The sequence below is a fragment of the Hippocampus bargibanti genome, linkage group LG13 (assembly GCF_051943395.1).
Source record: "Hippocampus bargibanti isolate YZ-2025 linkage group LG13, ASM5194339v1, whole genome shotgun sequence".
NCBI classification, from domain to species: domain Eukaryota; kingdom Metazoa; phylum Chordata; class Actinopteri; order Syngnathiformes; family Syngnathidae; genus Hippocampus; species Hippocampus bargibanti.
In genome coordinates, this window is record NC_142746.1 from 9,075,085 (window position 1) to 9,102,781 (window position 27,697).

Genomic DNA, 27,697 nt, shown 5'->3' on the forward strand with positions numbered 1-27,697 from the left:
AGACATTTAAACAGCTTCTTCCTCCAAGCCATTAACTCTTTGAACTCTTCAACAGTAGCCAAAATGGAACTGTATAGTGCCACTTAGCAGTTTTTTTGACGACGATACTAGTGCAGCGTGTTCTACCGGAAACAAATTCCTTGTGTGTTCTACATACTTGGCAATAAAGATGATTCTGATTCTGAAGTTGTGAAAAATGGGGCAGGGAACTTTATGGCCGGGCAGGCAACTTTTCAGAGTTGTCTGCCCGGGTGTCTGCTAACTTTTTGTCATGAGTTTCAGACACTGCTGTTACTCTTATTAAGACTTGTTTTGTTGTCCCCCCCCCCCCCCCCACTTAACTGAGAATAATATCATTCCCTTTATACGATAAGTAGTGGATTTAAATTTGGCCATGACTGACTAATGTCATACATAAATAAGAATAATGGCAAGTACCATATTTTCCGGTTTATAAGGTGCACCCAAAAGCCTTAATTTTCTTCAAAAGATGACCTTGTGCCTTATAGGCAGAAGCGCCTGATATGAGAAGTAATATTGAACCACAAACAGTTCTCGCAACTACTGTCAGAAGCCACGACTCCATTTCCCACTGTAAAAGAAGTAGTGCGGAACCCCAGTCGCTACTGCAGCGCCTTATAATGTAGTTTGCCTCATATTTGGAAAACTTTTATATATTTGTCGATGAAAAGGTTTCCTCAGCCGTCATCTGTACTTCTTTGAAGGTGTCGGACGTTTCGCTTCTTATCCAAGAAACTTCGTCAGCAAACTAAAGTCTTACTGGTAGTTTAGGCCCTCTATATATATTCCTACTGTCCAGACATGGCGGTGCCGGACTCTGCTATGATAGGTCCTTGCTCTCAGGTTGGGGGGAGCAGAGGACTACTCCTTGCCACTCCACTGATTGTTCCTATTGTCTGACTAACGACTGGCCTGAATGCCCCACTTCCACCGGTATCACCTCATCAGTATTACTAATCCTATTTTGCCTAAGTAGGCTGTTGTACGAACAATCCAAATTGAACCTCACCCCACCAAACCAGTTTAAAGAAGGATTTAGTTGTTTTATGAAAATTGCTTCTTTTACTCCCCTTTCCCTTCCGCTTTTATATATTTCCCCTTTTATTATTATTTACGGTCGTTGAACGTGTGCCTTATATTCCGGTGTGCCTTCTATATGGAAAAGGTTTGAAAATACACCATTTATTGGGGGTGTGCCTTAAACACCGGAAATTACGGTAAATCGCTTATATGTTGGCCATATTTTGAAATACTGTCCAAAAATAACAACCACACTGTAGAATTGACTAACCTAAAAAAGGATCTGTTCTGTATAACGAATTAAAAGGAAAAACATTTAAAAAAGAAACTTTGAATTAAACCATAACCCAAAAATCCCATTAAACTTTTGGAGAATCATGTACCCCCCAGTAGATTCTCGATTCACATTTACAGCGGACGGCAACAGTATTGGGATTCAATTGAGATTCAGATTTGTTGAATTGCTCGTGTATTGATACATTGATCATGGATGGGTTCTTCGAGCACATGATGGCTTCTTTTCCGGAGCTTGAATGAATGTGGCTTTTTCATTTCTATTCAAAACCTCACTTTGTGTGTGTGTGTGTGTGTGTGTGTGTGTGTGTGTGTGTGTGTGTGTGTGTGTGTGTGTGTGTGTGTGTGTGTGTGTGTGTGTGTGTGTGTGAGGTTTTGTAGTAGGGAAGGGGAGCACATGTGGGTACACAAGTGCTTAAATTAGACTCTAATTGTATTAACGGTGGATGATGCCTGATTTATTTTTTTATATGCTCTCTTGGTGCATGTTATACATTGAAAGGAAGAATAGATGGCAGCGATGGTGGGGAGGGAGCAGAGGTGGTCACGTTGCTTTTTTTGGTGGGGCTCTGTTTATGAGCTGCGATCGCGGCTGCCTCTCGTTACGGCGCCAGTGTGTACAAATCGGCGGGGAGCTCAGCCAGCGACGGGAGCGTTAGCGATAATGTTGACGAGATTGTATCCCAGTCTGCCAGCTAACACACTAACACCCAACGCCACCCTCCCAGTTTAAGGCAGGCAGCCATGTACGTGAATAACAGTTGGTGGGGTTTGGCGGTAGGGGGATTGATGCCAGGGACGGGGTTTGAGCCATGCCTGTGAATTGCGTCTAATTACCTCATCACATAATTTCACAAATTGCCTTTTCAGAGGGGAGAAGAGTGTGGAGCACGGGGCGCGTCGGAGACCCGAGCTTTCATTTACTACTCATTTCTTGTTAAATTAAACAAGAAATTTGGATGATGGCAAAGGGGGGTGTGGACAGTGGGGTGTAGATTCCAAATGCATGATGGAATACTATGAAGAGGCAGGACCCTTTGTGTTTCTTTCTCAGTGGCCTGAGCTGCAGCTCTGATACTGTATGATTAAGACTTTACGGGGACCAATTCCAGTTCAGTTCACATGTCCGGTTATCCGTACTTGAGGATAACATTACAATGTCACGTTTATTGCTTTCATTTTGAATGACTTGTGTTAAGAAAAAAACTGATACAAACTTAACTTCACTTATTTTGATTAAAAAATAAACCACAACCAGAGTGTGGTTGTCATGATCTGGTTGGCGACCAACGGGGGGGCGCTGTCGGCCCCACCTGCACAGGTGCTGGTCGTCCCGATCAGATTGGCGACCAGCGGGTAGCGACGTCAGCCCTGCCGGCAGCCTCGCAGGTGCTGGTCGTTATAATCAATGACACTTAAAAGGACACCTGGCACGATCATCCGGTGCCGATTCATTGTTTGTTTGCTGTTTGTTTGCTGCTTGGTTGCGGCATGCATCGTGTACGTGTTTGTTTAACCTTGGCGGGCTTTTACTTTTGGTCTTCTTTTGCTACTTTGTATTTTTTCCATTCAGATCATTTTGATGTTTTACATTTTGTTCCTGCTGACTTTATTTTAATACAATTTGTCAAACAACCTCCTGCTCCCTCCTGCCTGCTTTTTGGGATCCGAATCCGCCATCACCACCTCGCAAACCGTGACAGTGGTAGGTAGCTACATATTGTTTTTTGTTTGTTGTTGTTGTGCTGTATAAAACATGCATGCATTGAAAATAATGATCAAAAATAAGATACAGTAGAACTGAGGTGTCAAACTCGTTTTTTTGCCGCAGGCCACATCGCAGTTACGATTTCCTGTTTCATCTCCTCCACATATTACATACAGCATGCACAACAAATTAATGAATAACTAGTTTTCAAATTTGAAGTCAAGAATAAAGACTGCTATTGTGGTTTACATGGGACAATTAGAAATTTTGGTTCAGAATTTAGCAAGCATCATGGAATTTCACGTTTGATTGACTTTGACACCTATGCAGTAGAAGGTATTTTGAACTGATTTTGCTTAAATCTAAAATTAATTTTTTTGCTCTACATCTGGTTAGGATGTGAGTGGTCCGATGTGAGCCCACACCGCTAATAACAGTGATAAAAATGTGCCTCTTCCAGCATTCAGGTCGACCATCCCTGATCTAAATTATTGATGACATCCAAGGACCATTGATCCCCAAAATTATTCACAGTTTGCTGGAATTGAGTTTCAGACATCAGATGAAAACCCCAAAAGATTAAATCAGATGCCGGAACAGCTGGAAGAATGTATCCTGCCACCTCTGAGTCCATCTTCCCCTCCCTTCCACTCAGGCACAACGGCGACTCCCTTGTGGGGACCGAATGGGTCCCACTGCTCTCGTCTAGTTTTGCTGTGTCAACATTTCTCCTGCATGTGCGCTCAATTATTAAATAGACTTGAAAGATAATGGAGGGGGTGGGGAGTATGTCTGCATGTGATTCAATTGGTGTAACACAAAAGACTGAAAATCAGACACTAAGGCAGCCAGTGAGGGTGGCATTAACTGGAAAGTAGCGTGATTAAAATGATGGCAACCCTATAAAAAATGACTCATGCAATAAAAGCAGGCCACGGCAGTTGTTTGCGGATTAGCGTCAGATCGCCTCGCTTCCTCGAAGCATGACGGCTCTAAACTACAGACTCACTTGTACAACAGAACACGCAAACTCCACACAGAAAGCTTGAATAGAACTCACTACCTTTGCAGTGTGACGTTGATGTGCTAACCTCTTGAACACCAGCCTGTTGTCATTATATTACGTATATTGTTTTGGGTTTTTTTTTTTGTTTTTTTTTTTTAAATCGGATTAGCTGGGACTTGGGTGTCTTCGCAAATGGGAAAGGAAAGCCCCTGTCATTTTGCACTTCAGCTGCTTCTTAAAAGGTACATTTTGTTTAAAACATGTTTTAAACCCTTCCCCAACAATTATTTGGTGAAAAACTTTCCTTTTTCAGATATTTTTATGTTCTATATGGTATCATTGATGCTGGCTATGAAAACAGTTGGTAAATCCTGTCCAGTTTGTTCAGCAAAATGATTAGTCCCTACGAGTACAGAGTCAATAATCCTTTTATCAATAGACTGAGAGAAACCAAATGGACTCAGGTCTGCAAGGTTTTCATTAATCGTTATTCCAGGATTTTCTGCGAAAGGATGTGATCCTCTGACGCCTCCTCCCCACTTGTCGAGAAATAGTCATTGTCCGATGAACTGGGAGAGTTATCAGAAGTATTCAAGCTTTTGAGGGAAGGATCATATTCGCTATCATCCCTTGAACTCGACATTTGGGGTGTAAAGCTTGAAAATTCTACCAAAAAATGAATGCAAATGTGGATGCGAACAACACCGTTAAGACAACAACGGTTGTCGGATGAAGTCTCGTCACAAAGTCCTTGAAATCCCACAGCTCTACCCGATCGTGAGGTAAGGTTTTAGACGAGTATCTCAGAGATGAATAGGGGGCGGGGGGTTGACCGTGTTGTAATGGCATACTGTATTTGTTGGCCATTTAGAATTAGAATGTAATCCCAGCCTTGTAGGCTGAGGGAATGAAGCTAGCCGATGGTGTTGGCGTGACATTTCGGGTTGGATGAGTTCTAGTGTGAAGATGAACCCCCCCTTCAAATCCTCACTGAGGGAGGAAGTGCTCCGCCGTGATCTTGTGGTCCGCTGCTGCTGCTATCAGGACATTGAGTGAAATCACAAGCTGCTTCTCATCCATTTTAGGTCTCTTTGAAAGAATGACATATTTGTTTTTAATAAGTGCTCCATCAAAGCGTCAAACACAAGCTGCTAGCCGGGGGGTGACGGCTGCTACGCTTGAAGAAGATGACAACACAAGTGTGTGTTTATGAGAGAGGTGCAGCGTGACATTCGAAGAAAAATGAAAGGAGGATGTGATCCGGCGGCCATTGACGTGATGGTTAGCGCGATGAAAACCAAAGTGGCTGCAGTTGCGTTGAGATATTTTCACACGAAATGTGACGTTGAGAGCAACTGAGGCACAACATTTTGTATATGATACATTGTGTTTAACTGGTGACTGCATGACATTTCTTGGACGAATGAAAATCAAGAAAACAAAGTTTTCAAATCAAATTAGTAACAGTGACATCAGTGACAATACAGGAAGGAGGGGCTTCATTTGAAACCAAACTCACAGAAAAAGGAACAATGTGCGCATCATGAGTGAAAGGAATTCTTGTGTCTCAGCGGCAAGCCTTCTATTTGTATAGACGGAACAGAAACCCAAATGAAATAAGTGGCGTTACCACAAGCCAACTAAATGAAACATTTCTTTTTCCATTATGATTTTTTTGAAGTGGAGAAAGGGGAATCCCAAGTCTCAAAGGGCATAGTAATATTTGATCCACCGACCCATCCAATTCTTAATCCGCTTATTCACACAAGAGTCACGGCCATGCTGGAGCCTATTCCAGCTGACTCCAGGCAGTGGGCGCGAACCGATTGCCGAATCGAATTTAGCATGCATGTTTTTATGGGCGTGGGAGCAAACTTGAGTACCGGAGAAAACCCACATAGACATGACATACAAATGCAAAATTGTGTATTTACTGCTGTTTTTTAAAAACAATCCAAACTCACCGTTAGGTGCTGGAAGAGCCACGCCCGCATGATATTGGTTGCCACCTTGGGGAAAATTCCCCTCTTTTTGTTGCGCTTCTTCTCCTTATCCGGGTCGTCGTCGTCGCCCGTGCTCGGCGAGGCCACACTGTTGTCCAAGCCGTCACCTAAAAATAAAAAAAGGCAAAAATAGAAGACGAGAGATTAGACATGCTATTTGTAGACGTCAGGCACCTCAAAGGGCAATAAAATAGCGAGAAATTCCCGGGCGATGGCGGTGGGGGAGGCGGGCTTTCTATGCAAACGTGACAATAGCCCAAAGTGAATAGCGCATCATAAACACATTCATTTTTTAATACTTTTATAAATATTGCCGCCTTTCATAACCCTCACAGTCAAAACACAGCACGCATCCCAGCACAAAGGACTTGTAAGGTCGCATTTCCCCACTCAGCCATCCTGGCCCGCGCAGAATTGAAACTGACAGAGAGATTTAGTCTTTATTATCCTGGATGTGGGGTGGCTGTGGGGGGGTGGTAGTTATTCCGCCATTTGACTCGCGCTAGAAAACAGTAACACTGCGGTACAAAAGGGGAGACTGCCAAATAAAAGGTAGTGTGAAAAAACCGGCGCTAACAAAGCTAGCTGCTTTTCATAACAATGGTGTCATGGATACTTACAGCAACCTGTAGGGCTTTGATAAGGTGCTATATCAAGGCCAGTTCACCTCACCTGAGGGGCTAGACAGCTTAAAAGGGGTGGGGTTAGGGGGTTCAAAGGCTTTTTCCCCTCAACCTCTGAATTCATTCATATACTGTACCTATATAGCCACGAGCACATCTCACCAATTACTGTTAGCGCTCCATATGGCCCTAATTGTTGCTATCGGTATTCAGAATAAGAAGCAAGATGGCATTCATCAAAGAAACACCAGGAGCGGTAAACAAGCGACTTAGCTGAGCTGCACGTGCAGACTAAATAAATAAATAAATAAAAATCCAAATAAAAAGCTCTGCGAGAATTGGCTGCGGTTATTTATTGATTACACACAAAGCACTTCTAAAGCTTGCTAGGCTTGCAGCGGCGCGGGAGCGACACCTCGCTAAACCGGAGCACATTGATAATTAATAGGGATGTTGGCGCTAATCCGGCTGGAGATGACTTTTTTCCACATCTGCCGCCATCAGCGGAATAATCAGGGGCCTAAAACCTGGGGTCTTTGCTCCCCATTACCTCGGGCAAAAGAATTTCTGAAAGCGCGCCTGCAGGGCACCTGAATTATACACGCCATTAGGCTAGTAAGCACGCCCAGATCCGTCCTGCCAGCTCATGCGATACCAAGGTGCATCGTCGCACATAGGGACAACTTTTTAATGACGTTGCAGTGATAAAAGAAGGTTCCAGAGACAAAGGTGTGAACAATAATAATGCCCAGAGGCACAGGAAGATGGCGGCACAGCCGTGGTGGGTGTGGACGCAACACTTTCAGCCAAAAGGTAGGTTTTCACTACAAGGACATGGAACTTTTAGGGGCTACTTTGAGCTACTATAATGTCTAAATTAAGAGCCAGGAAAATGCTCTGAGTGAAAAAAAGGAGATGCTTGCTAGAGGGCTACTTTACGCCCGGCTCTGAATAGATCTGAATGGGCTATTTCTCGCGATTGGAAAAGATAAATATTAAATACAGTAAAGTGTCGTTACATCGATATTCAAGGGAGTCCGAAAAAATATCGATATAACCGGGACTATCGATATATCCGACCCTGTTTGCATGTAATTTTCTCCGTGTGTCCATAGAAATAGTATCGATATAACCGGGACTATCGATATATCCGATATCGATATAACGAGACTTTACTGTACTTCAAAAGCAGAAACGGTCCCCCAGAACCAAGAATTTCAGATATGTTTGGACTGCAGGAACTACTCTCTAAATTGTGATACTTGAATCGAAGATGCATGTCAACTAGGGGAAGTAGGAGCCTTTCTCGGACCACTGTTGGTTTGGACTGCAGAGAGTCATTATAATTGTCAAGATGTTGTTACAGGAAAGAATGAATACAAAGAATAATCGCCCAAGAACGCATCAATGAATATTGCTTGTTTGGAACTGTCTAAAATTTGGGTTTGGGGCATTTCACCAGGGCAAAAAGAAAAGCCTACCAAAAATTGAGAGCAGGCTCCGGCCTTCTGAAAATATGAAAATGTTATCTTTTGAGTCCCAAGAAATAAAAATGGCAAGAAGGTCCTGGCACTCTTACAGCAGCACCGTGTGGACAGCAGGAACTACCAAATTCAGGTAGGACCTGTAACTTGTCAAACTTGCACCCTTGAGAGGCTTACCACAAAAACTGGTACGTTTGAAGGACCGCTGTGTTTTTGGACACACCGGCACCAAACTGGCACCAAAAAGTCTCTGTTATAACACCTACACACTAAAACTATCATTCCCAGAATGTCACAGCACGTATGGAGTCGTGTCGCCAACACCGACACTCGCACCAGTGTATGTTTATTTTATCTTGTAGGCTTGTTGGTAGGCAAATGGGGTGTCCTCGCAAAATAAAAAGGTGCATGGAAAGTGTTACATTGTCATATTTAAAAATAAATAAATAAATAAAACTTTTGTTCAGGTGGGGACTGAGGACCCTGAAGTTTAGACATTGCGTGAGCGTACTGGCGGGTCGGTCCGTGCAGCCTAGGCGCTTGTAATCCAAGAGCACATTTTCATTGGAAGCAAATGCTCTGAATCCGCTGTAAAGACCAGCTCATGTTCAGCAAAGCCTACAATAACAAACCCAGGGGCTCGTCCCGTGCGAGTTGGGGAAACAGAAGCAAATGTCTCGCTGCTGAACGCGAGCTAGTGAGCCAGTGAGTGAGTGTGCGAGAGAGAGAGCAAGGCAGGAGAAGGAGGGAAAAGAGAAAATCACGACAAGTATCGCAAACAACACGTTAAAAGATCCCTGGCTTGTTTTGTTTTTGGTGCCTTGTCTTATAGCACGCTAACATTTGGAAAAAACGAACAATCAAAGCCCACCCTGGCATCAAAATGCAAAATTGTTTTTCAAAATTGGGTTAGGAAGTGAAAAGGGGGTTTTAAACCAGGGGTAGGGTTTCAAATTGGGTTTCATGTCGAAATTAGGATGATTAGGTTGTCAAATGTAAATTTTATGCAAGGTGGATTGGGCTTTCATTTTCAGGTTTTAAAGCAGGATTTTAAGAAAGGGTTTCAAGCAAAGGGAGGCGTTTCACAATAAGGTTCTTAAATCATTGTGGTCAATTCAAGGTTGTTTGGTTTTCACCAAAAGAAAGTGTTGTCATGATAGGATTTTGATACGCCGTCAGGGTTTCAAGCTAGGGCCAGGATACATGTCGTGGTTTTGGAGGAGAGTTTCACAATTTGCAAGGTGGTGGTGGTGGTGGACTCCAAAATGCAAGTAGGAGGGAGGAGCAGGGTGCATTTGACAAATTGTATGAAATAAAGTCAGCAGGAACAAAACCTCAAACAACAAAGTCATCAGAACACAAATGCCCAAAGTAGGAAACAAAACCATGAGTAATACACGAGAGGACGAAACGAACCGGACCGGGTGAAACAAACAATGACTCGACACTGAATGGTCGTGCCGGGAGTCATTTCAACTGCTACTGATTAAAATGACCAACAACTGTGTAGCTGCAGGCGGGGCCAAACAGTGCTACCCATTGGTCGCAAAATGAAATGTGACAGGGTGTAAGGATTTGAAATATTGGTGACAAATGAAGGTTAGGTTAGGTTTCAAACAAAGCATCTAGTTCAGTGGTTCTTAATCTTGTCGGAGGCACCGAAGCCCACCAGTTTCATATGCTCATTCACCGAACCCTTCTTCCAATGACTGTGCCTACTAACTGCAGACTAGACTAAAGGGTGGACCTCTGTGGTGGAGGATCCACCTGAGACCCCTGAGACCGACTCACCGAACCCTTAGGGTTCGATCGAACCCAGGTTAAGAACCACTGATCTCGTTTCATATTAAGTTATCAAGCTATTATCATGGCTTTAAATTTGGGTTTCCAAACCAGGGTCAAATGTCTACATTAGGGTTACAAACCACATAAATGGTTTCAAACCAGGTTGTCAATTTTAAATCAGAGATTCAAATTCAGGTTGAGAGTAGAAAAGCATCAAGGTGTATCAAGTTAGGCTTAACGTATCAGGGTAAAGTTTTCAAATAAGATTAAAAAAGGACGTGTAGACAAACGTTATGTATTTACCAAATTGGCTTCTGTATTGAAACCCAAAGCCTCCTGACTGACTTTTCCTCGCAGGGTGAGCCCCGCGCACCCCGGTGATGCTTATGCTTACGGTTTTGGTTTCAGTGATGCCAATGCTTACAGTTACCTAGCAGGCAGACGGCGAAGGAAGTGCCGTCAATTTTATCGGCATTACCATTCTTGGCGCAATTTGATACCCATCACCTCGGCCAGGTCTGGGGCTAATTTCTGCAAAGGGAAGAGTGACAGCTACTTCTAGGAGGAAACGGGGGAAAAGGAGGAGGAGGGAAGGAAGGTTGTCCACATGTTGAGGAAATGTTAGCTCGCAAAAGATTCAATGAAATGGGCAGATACATACGTGTGTGAGCGTATGTGTGAACAACTCTTTGTTGTTAAAGAAAATGTGTTTTCACTTCGCTTTTTCTCACAAAGCCTTTTGAGGTTTTGCTTTTTCCCTTTCCTTTATGTAAGGGTCAGGTGACCGCATTCAAGATGGCCGATCTTGCACCAAAGTGACCCGAAGACACTCAAGACATGACAGCAAGCGCAACACAAGCAGGAAGAAGAAGACGATGAGGTTGAAGAAGGGCCGAATCAATGAAGGGTGGTGCTTGGCCGTGGGGGTGCAAGGCCGGATTGTGGGTGCATGCGTGTGTGTGTGTGTGTGTGTGTGTGTGTGTGTGTGTGTGTGTGTGTGTGTGTGTGTGTGTGTGTGTGTGTGTGTGTGCGCGTGTGCGTGTTTGTGTGTGTGTAAGCGTGTATGTGTGCGCAGCATGCATGCATGCATGCATAGATGCGCATCGGTCTGTATGCGTGCGGCCTTTTCTTTATGCATGTTTTTCCCAAGCACGCCGGTTGTGTGTATGGATATGCGGCCGTGTGTGTATATGTGTATGTGTGTGTGTGTGCGTGTGTGTCTGTGTGTGTGTCTGTGTAGCAATTAAGGAGCAGGCCAGTGACTGGAAGGAGCCAGGGGCAATTGAAATGCCCCGGGGCCAACCACGGGAAAGAATATTTTATCAGTCGCCTCACACGCTGAGTACACACACACACACACACACACACACGCACACGCATACACACACACACACACACACACACGCGCGCCCCCCCCCCCCCCCCCCCACACACACACACACACAAAAATGTACAAATTCTCAAGAGCAAAATTGCAATCATCAGTTTTTTAAACTTAAGAAGTCCATTTTTATTTTGGCCATGTTTTTGTATGTGTGCGTGTGTTCTCAATTGTAGTTTTATTGTGAGTTTTCCGGATATCTTGTGCGTTTATATGGATCAAATCCAAATGTCGCTGATGTAAGATAGCATTATTGTACTACAATTTTTGATCCTTTTGAAGGTGCATCGCAATTTTGTGTCCGGTTTATGTACCCTCATAGGGTGTTCTAATAAAAATATTAAGCCAGCAGTGACATCGGGGGATAAATTGTTGACAAAAATATCTTTTGAATATATTTTATCTTGTTGCAAGTACCTACGTGTGTCTACTATTGTGTACCACAATTAAATAAAAAATAAAGAAAGAAAAAAAACATGCACACAAAGCCTGGATTAATCTTTCATCTCCACTGTACATAACAGGAAGGTTGAACAAAACAGCGCTATCAAGAAGACTAATGACGCTTCATCTCTTTAGTGTGACGTCTCAAGGCAAACGCTGACATTATCGAGCGCTATCTAGGCTAATCTGTTATGATCTGATTACGAGCCGTCGCTCGCACTGCGCCACGTTGGAGGTGTCGGACATTTTTACACCGCCCGTGAGGAAAAAAAATGAACAGTCGCCAATTTCTGCCACTCAGTCATATGCAAGAATGCGCCGTCTTGCTTCCGGCGCCACGTGGTAGAATTATGACATTTAAGCTTTCTAATATATCCATTTGTTTCCCCCACAAGTGCCAAAAGCGCAAAGGGTGATGAATATTAGCTTTGTGCCAGATGTCATGAGCACGGAGATCGTTTACAGATGGCAAAACGTTTTTTTTTTTTTTTTTTGTGGTGAAGGTGGTTGGAGGGTGTTTGTGTGAGATTTTATGGAGCGCGAGTTGGAGTTGAGAGGGAGAAGAAGTGCTTTGAGGAGATATCACGTGAAGGCTCATTTCTGCATTGTCAAGTGACCTCCGCCGAGCTCGCTTCCCGTGGGCCCGGGTTGGCTCCTTTTTGGAGGTTCACAAGAAGAACGTCTCACATGACGGCGGGCAGGCCAGACCGAGCGAGACCCGGGCCTTGGGGCCTCGTGATCGTGTTCCACATGGGAGACGCGTCGGCCTCTTGTGTAGCAGGTGAAAAACCCAGCAGAAATCCAGGTGCCGCTCACAGAGGCGATATTCACGCATCAGGGGAAAATCACAACCAGCTTGAATTTCCTTTTCGTACACGTGTGACTTTTTCTTCGTAATGGCATACAATCAAATCTGGAAAAGATCAGTGTTGAAATCCTGTCGATGTTGATAGAACATAACAGCGACATCTTATAGATCATTTACGATGAAACAGTTTCCAACGTGCTACAAATGCTTTTTGCGTTTATATATCGTTTTCCATCAAAGTCAATCCATCCATCCATTTTCTGCTCCGCCTTATCCTCACAAAGGTTGCAGGGCATGTTGGAGCCTATCCCAGTTGTCTTCAGGCAATAGGCGGGGGACACCCTGAACCGGTTGCCAGTCAATCACAATCCACAGAGACGAACAACCACACTTAGGAACAACTTTGAGAGTTCCATCAGCATGCCATGCATGTTTTTTGGAATGTGGAAGGAAACTACAGCACCCGGAGAAAACTCAACTCAACTCAACCCAAACCTTTGCACTGTGAGGTCAAAATGCAAACCACTGGCCCACCTGGCGGCTTACTTTAACTCATTCACTGCCATTCCCGTATTTATTCAGATATTGAAAGTATGACATTAGATGCCATTTTTTCGGGTTTTCGCTTTTCTTGCGCGGGTCCCGATAGAGCGCTGGTCAGACCTCTGGCAATGTTTTTTCACTTCCACGAAGGGGCAGCATTTCCCTTTTTCCATGTTAGTGCTATGTTCCAGCTTCAGCTGTTGTTAGGGCGCTATATAAACCGATATGAATGTGTTGCATTGGCTTTTGGACAGGAGCGCTCATATAACTCCAGACCCCTACAATTTAGGAATTAACTCATTTTTTCTGATGAAAAAGAGAGTCTAATGTGTCTTATGATGCATTATATACTTATGTAGTCCTAAAACTCAATATTCTGTGGGTCCTGGAATTTGAGTGAAAATGACAAAAACCATGGCACTGGAGTGGACACGCGTTTGCACCTGTGTGGCAGTGAATGAGTTAACAAGGATGGGGATAAAATAAATACAAGTCGGTTCTGTTGACGTAATAACAAATCCTCCAGACTGGCAGTCATCCACGGCATCCGAAAGGTAAAGTTAATTTAGCTGAGGCGACATTCTCTCTGGGGCAAACAGCTTTCTTTTTTTTTTTTTTTTTTTGCCCATGCATAAATGTGTGAGAGTAGCTAACAGCAAGGTTTTAAAACACTGCCGAGACAAAGATTCATTTGGACCCTGCTGCTCAACAGTTGATTGAAAGCGAGCTAGCTAATCGTTCAAAATCACTTAACTGCTTCCGGGTTAAAAGCTTTACAAACATCCTTGCCACCAAACGTCATCCACATTGAATTTTCTATTACAAGGAAGTTAGTTATGTTGTTGCATTAATTGTTGGAATCAACAAAATCCATCCTTTACCAGAGTAAAAGTGGACGGTGTTTTGAAGTCAAAATTAACTAACACAATGTGAACAGAAAGAAAGAAAAAAATCCCCATGCACAAACAGCGCATTCCCAGCAATCCTCGCTGGCTAATGCAGCAAAAGGAGGGCGGGCAGTGTGGGAGAAAAAAAAATGGCGCTTATTGTATTCTGGCCATTCATAAGCTCTAAAGCGGGGGTGGTTGGGCAGGGTGAGGGAGAGGGTCTGGGGGTGATAGGGGGAGCCTTCCTTCTCACAAATATTCAGAACATGTTGGAATTCCAGGGAAATTCCAAAGGCGGGGTACACTTTCTCTTTTTACGGCGCCAACTAACAGAAACGCTTTTTGGCTTTTTTTTTTCCTCCTTCGTGGGATGTTCCATGGGGCGACGTTCCAAAAATGGTTACTAGAAGTATTCCAAACAACATACTCTGAGACACAAAACACTCTCTATGACCAAAGTTTTTTTTTTCACTCGACGGAGAGAGGAAAGCGAGAGAAACGTCTACCGACTTGTGCAGCTTCAAGTGCACATAATGACATGTGCTGTGGACAAAAAAAACGGCGGCGTCTAGACTTTTCCCTTCCTGCCCGCGCCGGAGAGCCATGCCACTATTTTGAGATTGCAACGCAGTTCGATCGCATCCCGCCGGCAGGGCTAGATTTCATTTAGCAGAACATGAAAACAAACTTAAAAAAAAATGGAGTGACGTTGTCATGATGAAAAGGTGCAACCGGGTCAACTTCTTTACTTCAGTGCTGAGTCACAAACTGTATGATGCATGTTGTGGTTACACGTGGACTTTTGTTTAATTACTTTTTTTAAGGATGCGATAACAGTCAACGTGTTTGTTATTTATCTTTCGGTGATATGAACACTTGTTCCCTTGAAACTGTGTTTTAACCATTCAAGACGGAAGTTTCTTGATAAAAACATGTTCTATGAGGACCTAAAAAAAGGCGGCCATTTTGTCATCCAAGATTGAGATCAGATACTGAGTTCGATAAAGACAACATAAATTATCCGCACACCTTTCAACTGATTATTTTAATCATTAATTCATTTGTCAATTACTTTTACGAGCAATTGATCAATTGTATCCATATTTCTGTCAAATACAGTAAAGTCTCGTTATATCGATATTCAAGGGAGTCCGAAAAAATATCGATATAACCGGGACTATCGATATATCCGACCCTGTTTGCATGTAATTTTCTCAGTGCGTGCATAGAAATAGTATCGATATAACCGGGACTATCGATATATCCGATATCGATATAACGAGACTTTACTGTATTCAGATCGACACCCCAGAAACTGTTTTGATTCCTTTTGTTCTCACAGCATAGTTAAACTTTGCCAGAGAAATTTTCCAATCGCAATCAGTGGCCGACTACTACTTACTTTTGGGGTGAGGTTGGGGATTCTCGTGTTATCATCATATTGCTTGAGTTTGAGATCCGAGTCTTAAACAACAGATTTAAAATTAATTACAACCAAAGACTATAACATGGAGATTCTGTTGGTTGTTACACACAGAGACCCTGCAAACAGTAGCCCCTTTTACATGAAGCGCAGCTCTTAAGCAGAGATACAACACACATTGAAAGGGAGGCAGTGGAGCGCTTTAACGCTTGTAGCAAAAGGTCAGCTGCCGTGTGCGCGCATCAGCGTGGTGGTGTGTTTTATCACAGAATGTAGGTCATCACTATTTCAGTATATTGTGTCCACATAATGACTGTTAAAGAATTTAGATTATAGAGACATCAAATGTGTGCTCTTCTCATATCTATGACAATGGTTTGTGTGTGTGGGTGTGTGTGTCCGTGTGTGTGACTGAGAGAGAGAGAGAGAGAGAGAGAGAGAGAGAGAGAGAGAGAGAGAGAGAGAGAGAGAGAGAGAGAGAGAGAGAGAGAGAGAGAGAGAGTCAGAGAGAGAGTGAGGTCGAAGGGGCTAGGGGGTGGGAGTGGGCTCCTGTTGACATCGCCATAGGTGACGGCAAAAAATGTCAGCGTAAATGTGACTGCTCTCTCAGTGCCATTCCCCCCCTTGCCCCTCCTCCACCGTAAAGGGTCATCACCAGGGGCCTGCCTTGACACGCCGCAAAACGGCCCCGAGCGCCGGCCAGCGACATGACATTAAACCTATCATCCACACGCACATACACATACAAACACACGCACACACAAAGACACGCAGTTACACACATAAACACAGTCACTGGCTTTTATTCCCACTTCCGGGAGAAAGGGGACGATGATACAAGCTAAGATGGAATTGTCGGGTGATGAGTTCACCCTTTCATGTCGAGCACTTTTGCCGTGCAGCTATTGATTTTGATTTTTTTTAAGGCGCTCATGCCTTTGTGTTTCTGTGATAGTGGCCACCACACGCAGAATAGAAAACCAAAACAACTTGAAATCATCCACGATCAAATGTATGACATTAGACTGGTTATTGATGAAAATGGCAACTTTACACGACAATGATTCGAAATCCAAAATCGCAAAAAGTATGTGAAACCATTTGTGTGAACTTTGGTTGCGCCAGGAGAAGTTGGTCAGCTTATCTGAGGCATGAGACAAGAGTAGTTCAGGAAATATAACACCATTTCAAAATTCGAATATGAATAGTGTTTCCACTATTTACGAAGTTAATTAGATTTGGAAGAAATTTCCTCAGTAGACATATTTTCCAGGTGAAGTTGCTAATCTTTATGAAGATCCCAAAAATTCAGGAAACTCAGAGCTGCGAGTAGCATGCGATGCTGTATTTTTACCGTTCGTATAATGAAATTTCGTATGTAACCAGAGGCAATATTTTCCACTTGAGGCATTTCATAACTTGAAAATTTCACATGAGAAGACATTTGTTTGTAAGTAGAGGTACCACTGGACTAAAATCTTAACATTAATTCTCAAGTGCACAGACAGCTGGCTGAGGCAGAGGACAGAAGGTGCCCGCCTCTTATGTTTTCTAGTCAACAGGCGAGCAAGATCATTTTCTCACTCATGAACCTTGTTTCATGATCAAGGAATTCTAGCGATTGATAGGCGAGCAATACTTTGGATTGCGATCAGAGTAAACACAATGCCGAGAAATAATACAATTAGCTTGCACTGCTAGCATCTACCTGTTAAGTGTGCTCAGCTAAAGGGGCTAAAGTCAGTCTGGACTTGTTACCCCGTGAGAGTGCAACTATGCCAGAGTACCTTGGCCAATAGACGCCCCCTGAACAGCCAGGCTTCATTCCAGGCAGGGTGGAAGTCTGTGTCCTTGACCCTTTGAGACACATGCGATTCATTTTCTCATCTTTTTCTCGCACCCGATTGACTAAATCGAATCGTGGGGAAAGAATGGGATTTCCCCTCCTACCCTCCCGCACTCTTATTTTAGTTAAGCCCGAAGGTTCTCCCTCTTTGTCCCACGTCGGCATTCAAGAACTTTGTCAGCTGACTTTTGGAAAAAGGCCCGCCGCCGTGCCATTGTGCCGCTAAGTGCTCTTGGCTTTTGTATGGCCTCCCACCCCTTCCCACCCTCCCACTTTTCCATTTGACTCCCCTCCCTTGCTATCTCCCACTCTTTGCTCGAAAGGGTTGGAGGTGTCAAAAGCCATCTAAGAGGGTGCCAAACAATTGTGAGAGAGTTAAACGTGAGAATGCTGGTTTCGTCAATAAATCTTCACATCACGTCTTTGGAACCGCTTCCAAACTGGGCCGAGATTTGCCTTTCCTGTTTTGTACTTGACAGATTATTTGTAGTTTCACACCATGGACTTTTTGGGATGATTTCTGGTTGTTCTGGTTATTTCTTCTGCGCCAAGAGCCAGTTATTCTTTGCAAATGAGAAGAATGTTCAGTGTGGGAAGTGGGATGGACAAACAGGTACAACCTGCTAAACTGCCTCGGATCTTGTCGTTTCATTTATATTTGAGCGTTGGTGTGTGGATTAAATTTAACGTTTCAACTTCCTCCTCGCTGTCAGCACGTCCTTGACGGGTGCAGGATGCGAGGAGAGGCCGATGGGGGATTTGTAGTCCTATCAAGGCTCCCCATGCGTACCAGATAAGGACTTGTCGAGAAACAGGAAGTGAGCAGCACTTTTACAGGCGTACTTCCTGCGTGTGGACGGAGTGATACGACCCTTATGTGGGGGCAGCAAATGACGTTGCGGAGTGATAGAGGAATGTCTGGATATTTTTTGAAGACAGTGCTAGTGTCTAAATTTAGTTGTGGGGTAATTTATCGGGATTAAAAGAAAATCCGGCAAGTGGGAGTGCTTCCGAGAGCATCGGGAACCTTTGCAGTGGACATTGTATGCTTGAGAGATCCGATTGGAGACTTTAAATGCCAGGAATGAAACATTTTCAAAACTTGAGGTGCCATTTGTCCTTCTGAGACGTGCAGGAACCCAAGAACCTTTGGAAAGGAGTCTACAAGCTCTGTTGTGTCACCTATTCTATTCCAGGAACTTCAGGTTTCACCTGAACCAAAACAATTAGAAAGGTCTGGACAGCTATTGTTAATTTGGAACATGATTGTCTGAATTCAGCACTGGCGGCAGGGGCAAGAACAAAAACCACTTCTTTCGACAGTATATGATCAACAATGAACTGTACTTGACAACAAGTCACTTTTCTCAGACCATTAGTATTGAAATCCAGTTCAGGAGTCAAAGCAAGGCCCTCACCTTGGGATAGTACTTTTTCCTATCAAGTCTCATCAATCATAGGCGACCTCAACTCAGAACAGGAAGCAAGCGGGGCTTTTTACAGACCAACTTCCTGCTGTGTGGACCGAGTGATATCACCCTCCGAATGTTGGCCCTTTGCGGTCACTTCCTGGAGTTGGCGGGGTGACTTCCTGTAGTAGTATGACCCTTGTATGTGCCAGTGTGTGGGTTTGTGTCAGGAAGTTATCTCAGGTGAGCAATCTCTTATCTCTTGGAGTTTCACTGACTCCGGCAGCAGCAGATGATCGGGTTACGTCCTAATGTGTGTAGCACAAGTCACAAGTGGCCTGCCTTGTGTTACTTTGCAAACATACAAACAAAACAAGAACCACAAGACACCCCCTACCAACCTACCCCCACAACCCCCCCCCCCCCCCCCTGTGTGTTTACCTACAGGTATTTGTTATCTGGCCCTGGCTTTCCTCTAAACACGCAAGTCACCCAGGTCTTTATCTCCCACTTAAAGCCCGAAAGCTGCTATCCATGTCAAAGGGAGCACAAGGAGAGGTGATCCGGCCTTAGGGGAGGTAATGGAAGGTGAACAGGGTGAGGGTGGAGGTGGTTCCCCATTTGCTGAGGGTCAGCCTCGGGTCAAGCTTTGGCCCGGCGGACACCAGCGCACCGTGAGCATCACATTTAAAAAATGGCAATTTAGGATGTGACTTTTTTTAATGTATACTATATTATATATATTATTCAACATTTGTTTTACATGTGTACTGTTGTAAAATTAAAAAAATTAAAGGAAAAAAGTAAACATTTAAGCTGCCCCTACCTATACCCCCCCCAAAAAAAAAGTTTAAGAAAATACTGACAAAAAATAAATAAGGAGGGGGTAAATCGGGGCTTAAAAAACGTAAAAAAATAAAATAAAAAATAACAGTTAATTATTCAGGTATCTACTGTACTTTTAAAAATATATTATATTCTATTTTTTGGTCAATTTTCAAAATGTTAACCTGTCAATTTAAAACGAAAACATACATTAGCTCTTATTTAATATTACTTTTTTTAAGTGCATGCATTAATTTGAAAAAACAACAACAGAATATTCAGTTTTATGTTCAAATAAATTCAATTTCCGTCTTTAAGGACAGTTCTGATGACATCTCAGCTCTCGCCTTATTTTATGTGACCACTCAAGAATGGGCGATATGGGTTCAATGTTAAATCAAAATTGTACACTTATTTCTGTAATTTGTATAAATCTTCCTATTTATATATACCAAGCATTGTATAACCCAGCTGTATTTCAATGTATAGTTCTATCTGCTATTTTATTATGTATCATTTTACTTATGGTTTTATTGTTATGTGCTTTGTTTTATTGTTTTTATTGTGAAGTGTCCTTGGGTGTTTTGAAAGGCGCTTGAAATAAAATGTATTATTATTATTATTATTATTATTATTATTATTATTATTATTTTTAAGCCGCACGTATGGCAGGTTCAAGGCTTAAAGCATAGTTTTTAAGGCCAGTTGTGGCTTCTGTTTTGAGGGAGGAAAAAAATTATGTGTACCCTTTTGCCGGAAAATCCAACTAAATTCCCACGAGAGCGGGCACCATCTTTCCACCTTTAAAGTGTCAGCTTTGTCTTGAGTGAGTCAAAAACATCAGGTGATTATTGAGGGGATCAGGCCGGCGACATCGTAGCAGGAACCCCTCGCTACGTGACGGAACGCGGTGATAAAATAATCCATAGGAATAAATTTAAAGCGTTATCGACCCACATCGGATGATAAAAACAATCCTGCGGGGGTTTGCTAAAATGGTGCCTCTCGTGGGTCTTCTGGGCTGGCATGAAATTGGCTTTGCGTGGGTGTCGTTATGGAGAGCCCGCTGCTAAATTCTCCCGTTCTTTTGTCGGGAAAAGAGGGGAGGGGCGGCGGGTCCGTGCATAATGGTTTTAGCCGGGGAGGTCTGGAACTGTGTCCATAAATTGAATTATTTCAATTTGAGGGAGAGCATGTGAGCAAATAATAGAGAGAGAGAGAGAGAGAGAGAGAGAGAGAGAGAGAGAGAGAGAGAGAGAGAGAGAGAGAGAGAGAGAGAGAGAGAGAGAGAGAGAAGAAAGAGGTGTGGGGGGGGGGGTTGGAAAGAGAAAGACGAGAAAGACAGAGAGAGTGATCATCTCTATTCCACTGCAGGCTCCCATTTACAAGTGGGAATATCAAGTAAATTGCTGGAGATTACAGATGGGGTTTGGAGGGGGGTGTTACCTTGCAGCTGGAAGCGATAGCAGATGAAAGAGAAATGCTGCTACGCTACTTGCGCCACTTTCGGAAAAATTCTACTTTGAGCCATAGATGAGCCACTTTTTTTAAGTTTCGGCGCAACATTTGAATCATTTTTAATGGAACTGATTATTTGTGTACTTGTATTGTCGGGAGTATTATGTAAATTTAGTTCAGGGGTCAATTTGGAAAATCCTGCTCGCATGAGTAAGAACTTTCAAGAGGTCCAAGATGTCTTTTGGGGAGACATTTTACACTGTGAACTGATCTGACGAGAAGCTTTTCAGTTCTGAGAGACAAAATGTAAAAGTTTGTAGCTGGTTGCAACTATTTATTTAAAGGCAGAGTCACAGCAACATATCAACATGAGCTAAAATATGTCGCAGGTGATACACGGCACTCTCATTAATCAGAAGTATTGTCTCCGATCGGGGTCACTCTTTGGGACTTTCAAACGTGTTACGTTTAAAACGCATAACCGGATCCCGCTTAGTTTGGACAGCAGAAAGGATTCTGTTGATGTTTAGCTCTATACTAACTGGCTAAAAGAGGCAGCTGTAAGGACCACAGTACTTTTGAGAGGTAAAGAAACTTTTTAGGGCTGGACTTTGCAATGCACGTCCAAAAGTTACAAATATCAAGTACCACTTCCTGAAATTTGAGTCCTAAGTACAGTCCACCTCTATGGCAATTCCCAAAAATCATTTTTGTTATAAGTTGTATTAAGTTCATCCTGTCTACTTGATATCTAATTTAAAACATATTCCTATCTTACAGACAGTGTACTGTCGGTGTCCAAATACCTGACATGTTTCGGCGTCTACTTGCGCCTTCGTCAGAGTGTCACGTTGTTGTGACGCGCCATTTTCAGCTATTCAGTCAGGTATTTGGACACCGACAGTAAGTAAGATAGGAATCTGTTTTAAATTAAATTTAAAAAAAAAACATTTTTGTTATTGTTCCTGAAGTAGGTCTGACATGAAAAAGACTCTTGGTTCTCTCAACACTACCCCCCACCCCCGTAACAGTGTCTTATTTTGACACTAGTAAATGACCACAGAAATTACATTTAGAAAATAGTTAATGAAAAACCCAACACACAAACATCATTTTTGAACGAGCTCCTGTGGTTGAATAGCTCCATACTGTCAGTGCATGTGATCTCATTGAGTAATCTCCTCTGACAGAAATGCGTGAGTGAAATGGTGTTGGGGAGTGGAGGGGGAGGGGGCCAAATACTGCGAGACAATATCATGGCGAGAGGAGCATATGGCACAGTGGGAGGCAGCAAGCTATTTATCCTCATCATCCTCTTTGGAGGCTAAAATTAGCACTTTTCTGTTTGGAGCTCTAAGCCAGACCACTGCAGCGGGCCTAATAATAAACAGCGGCAACAAGAACAGTAGAAGGAGAAGAACTCAATTGACACAATCACTTCCTGCATCTTCATAAACCTCTGCCCTTCCCAAGACCGAGGGGTCATCTAGAAATGCAGAGACCTCTCGCAAACGTCATCAGAGACCCCCGCGTGTCAGGAAATCCTGTATTTCCTTAACGTGAACCCCAAGCCACCCCACTCCCACCCCCTTTGCTGGTTTAAGAGAATAGGATGACGATGGTGCTAATCTCTTCTCATCAAAAGGCTAAATAAACATTTGTGCAAAGTGTGCGTGTGTTTGTGTGTGCGTGTGTGCGTGCGTGTGTGTGTGTGTGTGTGTGTGCATGCGTGTGTGTGAGTGAGGCAAGAGTGAGTCACATTTGCATATTCTATGCAAATGTGGACTCAAATGTTGAGGTAAAGCACTTAGTCCATCAATCAGTCTTTAGATGAGACCATTTCTTAAGATTGCATTTGAAATATACTCCTTATATTAGCTCCTTAACTGCCATTCCCAAATTTGTTTTTTTTCTTGTTTGGGTGCAGATAAAGCGCTGGCCATAGCCTCTGGCAACGTTGTTTCCTTTCACGAGGGGGCAGCATATGCCTTTTTCCATGTTAGCGCTTTGTTCCAGCTTCAGCTGTTGTTAAAGCGCTATATAAACCGAGATCTATGCATTGCATTGCATTTTGGACAGCCACCCTCATTTCAATCTCATATAACTCCAGACCCATATAATTTAGAAATTAACTCTGTTTTTACGATGAAAGAGGAGAATCTACGATTTTTTACGCTGCATTGAATGTTTATGTAGTCCTAAAACTCAATATTTAGTGGGTCCTGGAATTCGAGTGACAATGAGAAAAGCCCTGGAACTGGTGTTGACACATTTTTGCATATGTCTATCAGTGAATGGGTTAAAAATAGAATATACTAAAACTAATTTACGTAAATAAATAAATAAATAAATTAAATTAATAAATGGCTATTTTTAAGATAGCACACTGACTTGAAAAAAGGACTTGAAAAACGGAAATGTATTATGATTATTACTAAAAATGAACTCCAATGGAAAATCCCAAACTCGTACCATTCTGGGTACTTCCCACCAGTGGAAGCTCAACTTTGACCTTTTCACTTGTACATGGCACATCATTTGAACCATATTATGGATCTATATTTACACTATCAAATGATTCACACTCAGTCATTTGGCCAAAGAAGCACGGTAATTATGGCGTTGCGTTCACCGAGAAATGAAATAAAAGAATTGAGTACTTTTGGAAAACAACCCATTCCGCAATTGGGCTTTGCTGTGCGTTGAACTGTGGCGGCGTGGAAATAGTATCTTTGAGCAAAACACCAGCAATTAGATATCGGCCCGGCGCTTTCAAATTAAAGAAGAGCGCTTCCTGTCAACAAACGAGTGAGGGTGCGCGTACATCATTAGCGGACCCGCAATTACAACATGGGAGCTAAAGATATGCTTTATAGCGAGGATATCCTCCTCCCCCCTTCTTGTGAACCCCCATCCACACCCCTCCTTGAGCATCGCCTCACTGGAGTAAACCAAGTGGATCCTGCTTTTCTTTCTTTCTTTCTTCGTCTTGAACACAACAGCTCACAAATTCAAGAGTTGCTCACTGGCCACTTGATTAAGGACAAGTCCAGGGAGTACAATGCTTGAAAGCCAATTGAAAAAAAAAACTAATCGAGAGTCTTCATGCAAGACATCAAAAGAAAAAAATCACTTGAACATGAAATTATAAATACATTAGAAAAAATATTTCAACACATTAAGAGCAAACAAATACATTCAAGGTCAGATTTTGCATTGAATGTTTTTTGAATGTTTTTCAAAGCTTTTAAATGAAATGTGATCATCTTTTGTTTATTGTGATTTGACACAAAATTAATGTAAAATAATATTATATATATATATATATATATATATATATATATATATATATATATATATATATATATATATATATATATATATATATATATATATATATATATATATATATATATATATATATATATATATATAATCTAGTCAATATTAACTTATTTTCATACACTTAAAGTACAACCGACACCTCCCGACAAGTTGCGTCCATAATTTGTAAAATCACTTCAAATGACTTTTACTGAACGCATTTTACAAAGATTCCACCGCATATCTAGCTAGATTTCACTTTTTAAAATTTCATGAAGTCTTGTTTTCGAGTTGATACCGATGCCAGAAGTGATGTCGTTCTAACGCCCCTGACCGAGAAAGCGATACACAGTGCATTTTGGGTACTTTGTTTTGTCTGAAAACACCGTGTTGATCGCGAAATTAGAAGGAAAGCTACATTAATAAATAACAAGAATCATTGTGTGGCAGACAATTGCGGTAACACGCATAAAGAAGGTGTAAGTTTACACAAATTCCCAGGGGAAAAATCAGCCATTTCCAATGGACCAGAACAGTAGAGCACCAGTCAGAAGCGAACAAGGAGCTGACTTTTAATCTTGAAAGTTTAAACAACTTGTTGTATGCAAAACCATTAAACAATCTACATTGATGTTGACATCTTGTAGCTTATTATTTGTTATTCATGTCCTTATGTGCCACATATCACCGATGTTGATGCTATATTGCTAATTCACAGAGCTTCATATATGCTTCATATGTCGTGTCCTTCACCAGTTTTGTTGCTTGCATACGGCTCAAATTTACTTCTTTAATCGATCGCAAACCACTTATGCTTTCCTCTTCAGAACTTTTTTAATCATATTCATAACTGGATGAGTAACAAGAAAGGATCTTCTCTGAATCTGAACTCTCTGAAGCCATTGTTTTGATTCTGAAGCAAGGCAGTTTGTGAAGGAGTACCCTGACGAGGCATCGCGAACTGGGGGCGGGACTTTCTGAATCTCTCCACTTTTGAGCTCATTAGTGGCAGTTTTGGGCAACGTTAAGTCATTTTTATTGGTGTTTTGCGTTTGACTAAAAATATCAGCCTATGGCGTTTTGGGTATTTTAGTTGCTATAAAACGTTTTTCTGATGTCAGTTAGGAAACAAAAAAATGATGTCGGTTGTCCTTTAAAAAATGATACAATTGTTTTCCGGTTATGCATCTAAGTATAGATGTGTACGTGGAAAAATTAAAAAAAATGTGAGTTAAAATAAATAAATAAATAAATAAATGAATAAATAATGGAATTTGTAGCACATCAGAAATCTAATTCTTTTATTCATCTGAAAAACAAAAAGGGACGAAAAATGAATGCATTGGAAACTACTTTGTTGTGATATGCTCGGTCAGAGGAATAATGCCATCATTCTAATTATTATAACGGTGGTTATCGTTTCACGTCACATGCGACTGCACTCCATCCTACCGACAGCTGTTTCGAATCATTTGGTGACTCAGCCAGAACAAATGCACAACGCAGATGCTGGAGAAATTGAAAATTGGCATATTCCAGCGCTTCTGATGCAAACAGCATGAACATACACTGTTGATTCTCCCTCATATTTGCCCTCAGTCTTGGCCTATGAGGAAAGCAGGACGTGCCTCCGATTGCCGCCGTCGTGCTCGTTCAACAGGCAAACCTTCCCTGTGAGAACCTGACTCCAGTTTCCTCTTTTTTCCCCCTCATCTTAGCTTTTACAACCGCGCCGTCATGTGAAAAGTCATCACGGAGCTGCTTCACATCCATGTGCACACACTTGGACCACTCATTAGGTACACCCTGCAAACCCTGCGCTTGCTTCTGATTCCCACATTTGTGCCTTCGTGTCGGAAGCATTTCCCAGCATGGACAGAGAAGTTGTAATTTTGTTCAGCTTCCTCAAAAACGTTCCTGATGCCTCAAACAGCATGGCTAGACGTATATGGCTCTCTCATCTTTATCTGATTATGTTTAACGACACTATTTACATAAATGGACGACAAAAAGACAAATATATACAGTATATGTGTGTCTGTGAGTATATAAACAAATATTTCTGTGAGCATTGCAAAGCCCTCCGCCCTGGCCAAACAATCGCAAATTGGATCCACGTTCACATACGCAGTACGTGACTAATGGCATGTGTGCATTTGGTCATGAACGCTCAAGAGGTTGTCCATGTAGATGAGCGCCGGTTTTGTATAAGTAGAATTCACGTTCTACCACTGGTGTCAGAGTCAAGGCCCGTGGGCCAGATCTGGCCCACCACATCATTTTATGTGGCCCGCAAGAGCAAATCAAATGGGTCAAGATTCATGATCCTCGCCAAAGTCTGAACCAAAATTTCAAATTTGTCACATCTAAGAGAACCATGATTCTTTACTTCTGATTTCAAAGGACGTTATTCGTCAATATGCTGTTCGCTATGTTTATTATATGCAGAGATGATCCAACATTGATATGGTTTTAACAAAATTCACGCTAAGAACGGCCCTCCGAGGGGAAACCCTAAAGACAATGTGGTCCGTGACAAAAATGAGTTTGACACCCCTGCTGCTATAATCGTACACTTATGTGGGTATCATTGTGTCACGAAATATGAAAATTTGAAGCAATAAAGCCACAGATTTGTTTGCATTTCAGTTGGAATCTGGTTCAACAATTTATGTTTTCTCCACACCTGTTTGCTAATCAACAGTATTTTCCGGTGTATAAGCGCACCCAAAAGCCCTGATTTTCTTCAAAAGATGGCCCTGCGCCTTATACTCCGATGCGTCTTATATATGAAGTCATAAAGAGTCACAACAGGTCTCGCAATGACTGTCAACAGCCACTGACTGACTCCATTTCCCCCAGTAGAAGTTGTGCATCACCCCAGCCTCTACTGTAGCACCTTATAATGTGGCTTGCCTTGTATTTGGAAAACTTTTAGATATTTATATATTATATTTAGAACACTTTTTTCATTCATTGAAGGTGCACCTGATAGTCCGATGCACCTCATATATGGAAAAAGTTTGAAAATACACCATTCATTGGGGGTGCGCCTTATATTCCGGGCGTCTTATACACCGGAAAATACAGTAATGCAATCCTCTAGTTCAATCAGAAGAACTGTCGACATTGCATAAACTAATATGTACTTACTTTGAATTGTTTGAATATTGACTTTTTTGAATGACAGTTAAGAATGAGCATACGTGACTCAAAAATAAATAAAATACCCACGAAGGTTTCTGTTTATCTATAAAAATAGATCATTTGACTTGACATTACAGGTATATTGTTTCCCATGGGATCGATTGTTTTGTGACGATATAACTTCCTCGACGGTGGTAAGAAGGAACGGGCCAGGGCAAATTTCAACTTTATAATACTACAGGTAGTTTATTTTTGCCT

The 27,697-nt window shown here is 42.3% G+C and overlaps 1 protein-coding gene across 1 annotated transcript in view; it reads right to left on the minus strand.

Annotated features, from left to right (window-relative positions):
- The window catches only part of meis1b (Meis homeobox 1 b), a 103,140-nt gene that overhangs the window by 48,680 nt on the left and 26,763 nt on the right, over positions 1-27,697 (minus strand). Inside the window, exon 8 of the mRNA XM_089011410.1 lies at positions 6,014-6,159. Within this exon, the coding sequence (XP_088867536.1) occupies positions 6,014-6,159 (146 nt within the window). The remainder of the gene's footprint in view (positions 1-6,013; positions 6,160-27,697) is intronic.